We start from the raw sequence: 11,909 nt of genomic DNA on the forward strand, positions 1-11,909 counted from the left end.
GGGGGCTGTCCCCTGTCACGCACAGAGCAGGGCCCATCAGAGGGGTTGGGGCTCCGTACCCTGTCACACACAGAGCAGAGCCAATCAGGGGTTTGCGGCGCTGCCCCCTGTCACGCACAGATCAGGGCCCATCAGTGGGGTTGGGGCTCCGTACCCTGTCACGCACAGAGCAGGGCCCATCAGGGGGTTGTGGAGCTTTCCCCTCTCACCCACAGAGCAGGGCGGATCAGGGGGTTGGGGCACCACCCTCTATCACCCACAGAGCAGGGCCAATCAGGGGGTTGGGGTGCCGCCACTCTCACACTCAGGGCAGGGCAGATGGGGAGGTTATGGCTCTACCCCATCACACACAGAGTAGGGCCCGTGGGGGCGGGGGGTTGGGGAGCCACACCCTGTCACACACAGAGCAGGGCCGATCAGGGGGTTTGGGTGCTTCCCCCTGTCACACTGATCCCCGTGCCGGGAGGCCTCTCAGCTCCTCTGATCCCAGTGCTTGGAGGCATATTACCCTTTTACTATATAGGGTAGAGGCCTGGTGCCCGGGTGGTTGCCAGCTGGTTTGCCCTGAAGTGTGTCCTTGATCAGGGTGGGGGTCCCCACTGGGGTGCCTGGCCAGCCTGGGTGAGGGGATGATGGCTGTTTGCAGCTGGTCACACATCCTTCAGGATGGGGATACTCACTGGGGTGCCTGGCCACTCTGGGTGAGGGGCTCAGGGCTGTTTTCAGGCTGTCAGGTGACGGAAGCTCCCAACCGCTTTTTTTCTTTTTCTTTTTTTTATTCTCAGCCAGTTTTAGCTTTGAGGCTTTGCTCCAGCTCTTAGGCCTCCGCTGCTGAAAGTAGGTTTCTGGCCTTTGCTTACAATGTTGCGATCCTGCTGGCTGAAGCCTGGCGGACTAAAGCAGGTTTCTGGGGTTTTGTTTAGCTTCTATATTTGTTACATAGTTGCTTAGAGTTGCAGCTCAGAGGCCTGCAGCGGCAGGCGGGGAACGTTGGACTCCTCCATCACTGAAGCAAGCAAGCCTCATGTTAGTTTCAAGCTGCCTGGCTGCTGGCCGCCATCTTGGCTGGCAGTTAATTTGCATATCTCGCTGATTAGCTAATGGGAAGGGTAGCGGTCATATGCCAATTACCATGTTTCTCTTTTATTAGATAGGATTCTTCTCAGAGATGAATGACATTGAGTATATATTCCTCTGAGCACTATAGTTGCAGGGCAAACCTTGAAGTCTTGAACCTGGATCTGGGGCACAGTACATTACTCTCACACCATCACCTTCCCAAAATAATCAATATTGTAATCCACCTTCCTTTTCCAAGGAAGTAGGTTTCTGCCTAATGCCCAGAGAGCCTTCCTCTAACCCCATCTGTGATCTGAAGCTCTCTGATTATGAGAACAGATTAGTCACTTTTCTGTTTTTTATCTTGCTGCTGACGCAGGCCAAAGGCTCTTGCAGCCTTATTTCCATGAAGATAAAGGAAAGGCAGAGACCCAGTGCCAAGCAGCTAGCCCCCTTCCTAGTCACAAGACCTATAAAGCCTCCTAATGTCAGGTTTAGTGTTGGAGGGCTGAGAGGTCTAGTAGCCCAGGTCCTGTGCTAGAGATGTTACACTACAGATACCACGTGGCCCTCAGAAAGTCTCATGAGGTAAAACATTTTACACATATAACTATCCTTTAATACTTAATGAAAAGATGGTTTAACATATACTAAACCTTAGGTAAAATTCCATGTTCTGAGAAGTGAATCAAATTCATCATCTAATATGTATGCATACATTTGAAATACCTCTGGGCTATACTTTACTCATGCTTTTATCTCTTTTAATGTCAATGGTTAGTGTGGTTGTAGAACTGGTCATCAGGATAGTCATTTTAAAAGAAGGCTGGATGGAAACAAAGAGAGGGATATAATCTGGCCAATGTTTTGTGACAGGTTATGGCTGGCAGGAGGGTCAGAGTCCAGGGCTGAAGCATGCACAATGGAAGCCTGGGAAGGGATGTGTGCACAGCTGGAGTCTCCTCTTCAATGGGCTTCTCATTGCATAGTGCTTATATGCTCACACATTGCTAAAAGGCTTGTTTTTAAAAGTGAAACAGAAAAAGCACAATACCAATGTCTTATACATATTATTAGAATGTTTGTAGATTTGAGTTGAAAAGATGAACGGTAAATTATCTTTCAAAGTTTCCTACTGCTAGGATTTTCAAAATTTTCTATACATGTATCAGCTAGCTCTCTATAAAGCACATCGTATCTGGTATAAACATTAAAGCCACATACTTTAAAAGCAGATTTGATTTTGAGCTGAGGTCCCAATGTGTTTTAAAAGTCTATTGAAGAGACAACAATGTTGACTTGCCCCTCTTGTGACTATCTTGTTGGAAGATACAGCACATAATGAGAAATGTCAAGTCCCAAGATCAATGAAATTTTGGGCTCTAGGGATTCTAGGAATAGCATTGATCCTTTTAAAGAACACCAGGCAGAGATGGGTTGTAATATATTGCAAAGAGGGGCTCAGGAGGATTAGTGGCCAAGTCCAAGATACCTACCTAACAAAAAAGTCAATCAGCTTTTAGCACAAATTGCTTGTTCTGCTCTCCTTTCTCTCATGCAGTAGGCTTCTTCCAATTAAAGTGCACAAATTAATTTTTATCACTCCCAAATTAGTTTCAGAATTTTTGGGAAAGTCTGTTTCAGATTAAAGCACCTGTCCCTCACATGCCTACAATTCTGTTATCAAGTCAGGACCTATTTAAATATCTAAGGACATTTTTGATATTCACAGTCACAAGTTTGAAAGAGTAATAATGATTATTAATATTATAAAATCCTATATAATAAAAGGCTAATATGCAAATTGTCCCATCAGGATTTTGACCGACCAGAATTCAACCACTCGCTATGACATGTGCTGACCACCCGAGGGTGGCATGGAATGAAGGAAGGCCCTGGCCAGCAGCTGAAAGGAAGGCCCCAGCTGACAGCCAGAAGGTCTCAATCAGCCCTGATCGCCGGCCAGGCCTAGGGACCTTACCCCTGCACAAATTTCATGCACCAGGGCTCACTAATAATACTAATATTAATAAAGTAACTATGATTCAACTGTAACCTATGCTAGGTAGCCTTTTCTTTATTCTTTTATGGTTTAAAACTCTTTGTAATAATCTGTTTTAAAATTTTCATTGTCTTGGTCAGAAATTCATTGAAACTATAACATAATTAGAAAAAAGCTTTTTTTTTTGAGATGTTTAGTTACAACAATATTTTTGACACAATAAAACCATAAACTCTTTCCATATCTAAAAAAATCCACTAATATTACTTATTTTTCTCTGTGGCACTAATAGAGCTATCCATCGAAAAATAATGACAATACAAAAGAAGCATAAATATACAGTGGTGGGAGAAAGTAGGTTAAATTACCAGCCATCACTGTCTAAAAGATAAATCATAAATAAGGATATAAAATAATGATAATATGATAATAAGACATATAATACAAATAAATATTAAAATGATTAATAACAATATAGGAATAAACTTTCACATACTCACAACTGTAAACCTACTTTTGCTCATTTCTGTATTAAAGTAACTCGAATCTACCTTGAGCAGTGTGCAAAGTAAGGTGAGTAAATGCATCTTTTGATGTGATGCTGTATAAATACAATTCAGCCGCTGACATATAAAGCAATTCATTATCTATATCAAAGCTAATCTCTGAATCCTAACAGCCACTGGAATATTATGTTTCATGCTAGGATTGCAAGTCTAGGTTAATATATACATCCCTCCAAACCTAAGGACACTGTGTCAGACACTTAAATATGAATTTATAATAACTAGCTTTTTGGTCTTAAGCAGCAATGCATTATGAAATAGAAAACACATAGCCTGATTCTCTGACCTGTGAATTGGTAGCTAGATCAGATTAAACCGGAAGAGAAAAAAGAATCTTTTTCTTCATATTGTGAGTTTTCTGATAGCAAGGGCTACATCTATGTCAATACCCATGACTGATCCCTGATGTGACAGTCAACTCAGTGTGTGCTGTGACTGCCTTTACAAAAAGTGCAAAAAGTGAACAGAAAACGTGTATGGTCTCTCTAGTCACAAATATTTACGCTACTAGGTAGACTGGCTACTTTAACAGATCGAGTCATAAATCTGTCAAGTCAATCAAATACTTAGTATGATCAATTATTATTTTTTCCTATTGTGATTATATATATGACAAAAAGCTGAAGGCAGTTTTTACATAATCATCAATTTGTACCCAAGAGGTAAGGCTAAGCATTTTGTAGATGCTCAAAATATTAATGATATCAAATATCATCTGATAGCAATTCATGATTCATGTAACGCATACGTAATGTATCAATATATCCAAACAAGAAAAGCAGTTTTGTGATCAGTGTAATATAGATTCCTGTAAACAGCAGAAGCTAAAAGATTTTGACTCAAAGCATCCTCTGCTGCTAAGACCTGGACAGCATTATGCTAAGTGAAATAAGCCAGTCAAAGACAAGTACCATATGATTTCACTCATATGTGGAATCTAATGAACAAAATGAAAAAGCAAGCAAAACAGAGACAGACTCATATATAGATAGCAGGCTGACAGCTATTGGGGGTTGGGGCTGGGTGTGGGGGGTGGAGCAATTAGGCAAAAAAGAAAAAACTCATAAGAGAGGGACAACACTGTGGTGATTGTTGTGGGGAGTGGGCCTGGAGGGAGGCTGAGGAGGGTGTATAGGGAGGACAAATGGTGATGGACAGAGACTTGATTTGGGGTGGTGAACACACAATGCAGTGTACAGATGATGTTTTATGGAATTGTACACTTGAAGCCTATATAATTTTGTTAACCAGTGTCATCCCAATAAGTTTAAAAAAATAGTACCAACACACAGTAAACATTCAATACATGCTTGTTTGACTAACACTTTAGGTGCTCAACCTATGTATTCTAGAAGAGCATTACATGTATTAAAGATAACATGAAATAAAGCCATATTACACATGTCCACATTAAATGTCCAATAAACTCTTGACCAGGTGGGTTTTATGAAAGTGGTTTAGGTGCATAATGATGACAACATCCTATCTAATAATAGACAAACATGGTAATTAACCATAGCTCCAACACGCTTCCCATTGGCTAATCAGGGTGATATGCAAATTAACTGCCAACCAAGATGGCGGCTAATTTGCATACTACAAGCAGGGTAGGACAGCTGCAAGCCGCCATCCAGGCCCCCCTGTGCATCGGGGCTGGGCGGGGGCAAAGACAAGCGGTGCCCATAGCTTTGCCCTAGCCCGACAGGGGGCCCACTCCCCTGTGCGATCCAGGTGCGGGCAGGGGCTGGGGCGAAGGCAAGCAGTGCCAATCGCTTCGCCCTATCCCTCATTGGCCCACCGGAGACAGAAGGCTCACTCCCATGTGCAATCCGGGTTCCGGCGGGGGCTGAGGTGAAGGCAAGCGGTGTCGATCGCTTCGCCCTAGCCCTCACCGGCCCACTAGAGACAGGGGGCCCACTCCCATGTGCGACCTGGGGGGCAGCTGGGGGATCAGCAGCATGGCTTACCTTAGCCTGAGCCCTGCCCGCCCACCAGGAGCCAGCCAGGGGAGGGCCAAGAAGGCAGGATGCAACCCTGGAGCACTGGAGCCACCCGGGCTCTCCCTGCCTTCCATGCTTCATGAATGGCAAGTTTCCACAGAGGCAGCGGCTGCGGGACGCAGAGTGGGAGACAGGGGACCGGGCCAAGCCTGGCTGGGGCTCGGGCTTGACAGAGGGCACCAGCGCGGAGTTGATCTCCCTAGTGGGTGGTGGCTCCCCCTGCCGCCAGGGAGATCTCCTCTGCGCTGGTGCCCTCTGTCAAGCCCAAGCCGCACTCGCACTCGGCCTGCTCCCGTCTCCTGCTCTGCGCCCTGCAGCTGTTGCATCCGTGGAAACTTGCCATTCATAAAGCGTGGGCGGTGGGGAGGAGGAGGCACCTAAGAAGTCTCCGACCTCCTGCGGCGGGAGCTGGGAACTTTGTGCCGGGGTGCTCCCGGCGTGGCCATGGCAGAAGGGAGCCGGGACTCTGGCCACTGCCGCCGCCGCCCCCCAGCTGGCTCTGGGTGCTTGGCGCTCTGGCTACTGCTGCTGCTTTGACTGCTGGAAGCTCAGCTGCTGCTTGGGGTCCAGGCGCAGGTGGCGGGACAGGGTCCTGGGCCAGATCAGCAGCCCCTGCCGCTGCTGCTTCAGCAGCAACAGAGTGGGAAGCAATACAATGGTGAGCAGGGCCAGAGCCCCGCCTGCCCACCGGGGACATGGGGCCCTCTCCGATAAAGAGAGAGAGGGAGAGAGAGAGAGAGAGAAATTACAATTGGTTAATTGGTTCCCTCACTCCTGTGAGAGAGACACATCAATAGGTTCTCCTCTCATTGACCACTTGGATTCCAAGCCAGCGAGGGCTGCCTTCAGGCCGCAGCTCCAGGTCCCTCACCCCCCACCCCAGGCCCGAGAGCACAGTGCTGGGCAGGGGCACCCAGGGGTTCAGGAAGGTAGCACTAGGGGCCAGCATGAGTTTTGGGGGGGGGGTTGTGTTTACAGCGCCAAGTTCCCCACTTCTGCCCTGGCCTGCGCATCCCTCTTCCTTCCCGTCAGAGGCCCAGCTCCTGCCTACATGCTTGCTGGGCAGGCCCAAGTGCACTGGGGAGTGACCCATGGTGATCAGGATGGCCACTTCCTGGGATGGGATGGCCAGACCACAGGGATTCATGAAGGCGATGAGGCCCGTGGGGCATGCGCAGCCCTTAGGTGGCGGGGTGGCCAGCCTAGCCCAGTCTGGCTTCAGTGTGGCCAGTGGAAGCCCGAGGCCACCCCAACCCCCACAGGGCCTAAGCAGATGGTGGCTCAGTGGAGAGCGGTGTCTCCATGCATGGTGCCTAGGGGAGGCTGTGAGCTGCTGCAACCCCGCCCCATGCTTCAGGGATGGGGAGAAGGCTCGCAGCCACCAGCACCCTAGGCTGCACCGCCTGGCCTGTGCCTCAGCCTGCCAGGTTGGCAAGGTCCAGAGCAGGTGAGCTGCTCCCTTCCCCCAGTGGTAGAATAGGGAGTAGAGTGCTGGGTGCAGGGAGGGGGCCTCAGCTGGGATCCTCCTGGTGTGGGGAAGGGGCCCAGCCTGGGCGGGGTAGGGAGCTTAGGAAGTCTGGCTAAGCAGGCACTGGTTCATACCAACTCTTACTCTGCCACCTTCCTCTAGCTCTTCAAGCTAGCCCCCCTGCCCCACCTGTCCCGGGGAATGGGCTCTGGGTGACCTCCCTAAGCTCAGACTGTGGACCCAGAGACCTCAAGGAAGAGTGCCTGGCCGGTCCTGGGCAGGGGCTGGTGCAGAACTACCAGGGCACAGTTGCTTCGGTGTCTCGGTGAACTCCACCATCGTTGGGCTCCTGTCAGTCCAAGGCCTAAGCCTCCGCCATGACAAAGAAAGAACAGAGCAAGGGGCCCAGAGGAAGGGAGGACAATTGAAGAAAACCATGTCTAGACTTTCCCCAGCCCTCTCCTTCTTTCTGCTGCCTACAAGAGCCCCAGGCCCAGCCACAGTTCTGTTTCCATCTTTTAGTCCCCTATTCTCTAACAACAGAGGAAAGAAATAAGGAAGGAGTCTGTGCTGCCTTCAGAAGGTATCTGTATACCTGATCAGCCAGTTGCTTTCCACAGAGGGAGGCCAGACTTCGGCTTAGGCCTGCTCCCCACAGGGACATCAGTAGGACATTCTGTGAGGGCTCCCAGACTGTTGTTAGAGGGGGCAGGCTGGGCTGAGAGATGCCCCCTGAGTGCACAAATTTTTGTGCACCAGGCCACTAGTCTTTTAATAAAAATAAATTCTTATATGTGGAGGTAATGCTAAAAAATATACACTGATAATATTCTGCTGTAACTTCTTTTTTTATTATTTATTTATTTATTATTTTTCTTTATTGATTAAGGTATTACATATGTGTCCTTATCCCTCCATTTCCCTCCCCCACCCCCCAACTCCTGCTCTCACTGCCCTGGTGTCTGTGTCCATTGGTTAGGCTTATATGCATGCATACAAGTCCTTTGGTAGATTTCTTCCCCTTACCCCCACCCTCCCCTGCCTTCCCTCTGAGGTTTGATGGTCTGATCAATGCTTCTGCTACTGTAACTTCTTAAGGGTAATCTTAAATAAAATGCTGCATTTTAACAAGTACAATATTCACAATTTTGTTCTTAAAGATTAATAGAAACATTTCTATTTATGTAGCTCCTGTTGTAAGGAACTTTAAACACTCCAAATATTACTACATCTAACTTTTCTTGCTAACTGATGGATCAAAGCTATAATCAATTATTAACCATCTTTTGGTTTAAAAAAACATTAGAGAATAATGTAAAATAAAGTAGCTAACAGATAATTACTATAATTTAACATTTTTCTTCAAAATTCTTTACATCATAGCAGTACATTATATAAAATATCTTACCTCTACCAGATGGTAGCTTTCAAGAATTAAATACTTTTTTGAAATATCATTTTAATCATTTCTGAGCTTCATTTTGAAGATGTTAATTAATTGGATTTAAAGCAGTGTTCTGTTTAAAAAATTTTAATAATATGTCTAATTTTTGTCAATGTAAATAGACTTGCTGCTTAATTCAACTTTTCTAATGAATGTTACACTACTATTGATATACAGAAACATTGGAAATATGTGAAAATATATTTAGATAAAATAATGTGGTAATATGCTATACTTGAGAATAATAAAGCTATCACTGGCAGATCAAATGTCACACACACAATTTATTAGTATTTGGAGTACGATGTTTCTTATAAGGTAGAATTGGTAGCTAATTATTTGGCTGGTAGGAAATCAATCAATGTTGAATTTTTTTCCTTAAACCAGTATTACATCTTAGTTAACAACTTAAAATAGAGGCTGAAATGTATAATACACACACTATCTTTTATTCAGTAAGAGACACTACTTCAGAATACACTTTGTTTCTTCATCTACTGCTCTTCAACTGTAGCTAAAGGCAAGAATAAAACCTCACAAAATACTTGGTCATCTATTCTATCTATCTATCTATCATCTATCTATCTATCTATCTATCTATCTATCTATATCTATCCATCATCATTTTATTGTCTATCTATCCATCATCATTTTATTGTCTATCATCTATCTACTATCTATCTATCTATCTATCATCTATTTTTTTTCTGTATGATAGCGCCTTTGCTCCTACCAGTTGAAAGTCATTTTCTATTTTTGCAGTATTCCTGTCAAAACACATAAGAGTTGGGGGTGAGTGGGACTTGAAGAGTAAATGTACAATTCAGTTCCCATCCCCAGCTATTTCACAGGTTGGAATGGACCAGGGAAGGCAGCCTCCAGCCACACAGTTGTAATATGTCATCTTGCACATTTCTCATCTATTCTTAAAATATTTCAGTGGTAGATGCCAGCACTCTTAAGAAATTCTTATCTCTGTTAGTCATCAATATTCCTTTAAGTCATGTTTTGGTTTATTTTGGAGTACTGTTTAAGCTTGGACCAATATATGAATTATAATTAGGATAACCCTGGTTTAGGTACTTGCCATAACCAATGCTTTATAGAAAACAATCTCTATTTTACTGAAAATATGTGAACTTGAACTACTGAAAGCTTGGTAATTAAAAACACTAATTATATCTAGGCAATCTCTTATGTGGTTCTCAGTCATTTTACACTATTCATTGAAAACCTATTATGTGTGTTACTACGCCAGGAACCAGAGACTTCAAATGGAAAGGGAGAGATTCATGACACACTTCAGTTCTTCCTCAAAACAACAGTTCCAAGGAACAATAACTGACTTTCCATGAACAAAGGTTCCATGGAAAAACATGTTTGAGAAACTGTGGGTTAAGCAATTGTTCACATATCTATTTGTGTAAGACTTTTACAGCTTCATAGCAAATAAGAGTATATGTGGTATTTTCTAAAATTATTTTACTCTGGATTCCCATTTTCCCCCCTACAGAATATCTTAAAGAGCACTGTTGAATAAAAACACTTAAGAATCATCCCAAGCAAAGAAATCTCCTTGTTCATGTTTTGCATTCTCAATGACTATTCTGAAGTTGGTACTCAATCATTGTTAAATGAATAAAAGGAGGTAGTTACTATACTACATGGCAGAAAGTAGTAAGTGTCCTCACTGAGGTACAAATAAAACTTTATGGAAATTCAGAGGAGGGAGAGAATTCAGCTGGGAGGAACTATATAAGGTTTAATGAATCAAGAAATTTCTGAATGACAGGGGCATTTGAAGATAAAAGAAGGGCAGCTGAGCAGAAGGTCAATGGGAAGGGACTGGGAACATCTCCAGGCTAAAAGTTATTATACTTGCTCTTTTTTACACATTGAATAAAACTACATTCCAATAGAAATCTTTGCCACCTGAACTTTTGTATTTTAAAATCCTTACAAACTCAGGAAAAACTATTAGAAAAATTAAAAAGGGAAATTATGCTTAAATGAATTTATAGTCTGATAGGACAGTATTAAACAATACTTACTGCTATTAGGGTTGTCTCCAATGATATGGTGTCGCCCACTCCAGTACCAGAGAAGCAGGGTTGCATCTCGAGACCCTGACACAATATAGCAGTCCCCACCTATGTATGATTCAGACCTGGCCAAGCAGGTGACCACATCCCAATGGCCAAATACAATCTGAGTTAATTTCCCTGAAACACAGAAACAGCAGATTTAATTCATTTGCTATTTTTCTTTAAATGGCAAGAACTTTATTTTACTATATTTGTGAAAAGTGACCCTATAGACCTACAAATTTGTAAGGTAATTAAATTATAGCAACAGATTTGCTTTCTTTAATTGCTTCTGAAAAATAATACAGTACTATCACTTGGGATTTTTTAAGAAAAGGACTTACAAGATAACACAATGATGATTTTTGTTTGAGCCAGACTAAAGGGAGATTTAAGGTCTTTTACTGGATTTGATTTGGAATGAGACAACAGTCCCCTTTGCCCTGTGAAATCAGGGTTCATGCTAAAGTTCAGAATGGAGGGCATGATAAATAGTTAACTTATAATGTAAACATTTAATTTGGATCTTGGCACTCAAGATAAAAATGCCTACATTATTATGATTTCATATTATGATTTAAATATAACAATAGGCATTTTGAAGAGAATAAGGTATTTCAAATTGAAGGGTACCTGTTTCTGTAGAATAAACTCTGAAACTCTTATCCCAGAATCCACAGATGAGAATATAGCGATTATCCGCTGTGACCACAAAACAATGTGCATTGATTTGGATACTCTGGTCAACAAGGTCTGTGATCTGCCGTTTGTTCACACCAGAATTATTGGCTAAATGTAAATAGAAAAAAAGAGAAATATTTCATACAAGTTTCATCAAGCACTTATAGAAGTAATAATTTTATACTTCATTTGTGTAGAAAAGTTTTTTAAGGGTATATAGGTTAATATTTTAATATTTACCCATGAGGAATATAAACTTTTTTAGTAGCAGTGATTATTTATAAACCATATTACATATTTAAAAGTTGTCATAAATTTAAATTCTTCCTCCACCAATAAATAAATACAATATGAGGAATTCAAGATAATGACTTTAAAACAATATCTAAATGCATTTAATTTCATATATGTTTACGATACACAAGTACATTAGTGTCCACAAGTTTAACATTAATGAGGAATAATACTGTCTAAGGTATCCTATCTAATAAAAGAGAAACATGGTAATTGGCGTATGACCCCTACCCGTCCCATTGGCTAATCAGGGCGATATGCAAATTAACTGCCAGCCAAGATGAGGCTTGCTTGCTTCAGTGATGGAGGAA

At 43.1% G+C, this 11,909-nt stretch overlaps 1 protein-coding gene across 1 annotated transcript in view; it reads right to left on the reverse strand.

Annotated features, from left to right (window-relative positions):
- The window catches only part of LOC102757400 (neurobeachin), a gene marked incomplete at its 5' end in the record, with an annotated part of 81,595 nt that overhangs the window by 19,013 nt on the left and 50,673 nt on the right, over positions 1-11,909 (reverse strand). The window contains 2 exons of the mRNA XM_006758652.2: positions 10,591-10,761; positions 11,257-11,412. Of these exons, the coding sequence (XP_006758715.1) occupies positions 10,591-10,761; positions 11,257-11,412 (327 nt within the window). The remainder of the gene's footprint in view (positions 1-10,590; positions 10,762-11,256; positions 11,413-11,909) is intronic.

Source organism: Myotis davidii, unplaced genomic scaffold, assembly GCF_000327345.1.
Source record: "Myotis davidii unplaced genomic scaffold, ASM32734v1 scaffold775, whole genome shotgun sequence".
In the NCBI taxonomy this organism is placed as follows: domain Eukaryota; kingdom Metazoa; phylum Chordata; class Mammalia; order Chiroptera; family Vespertilionidae; genus Myotis; species Myotis davidii.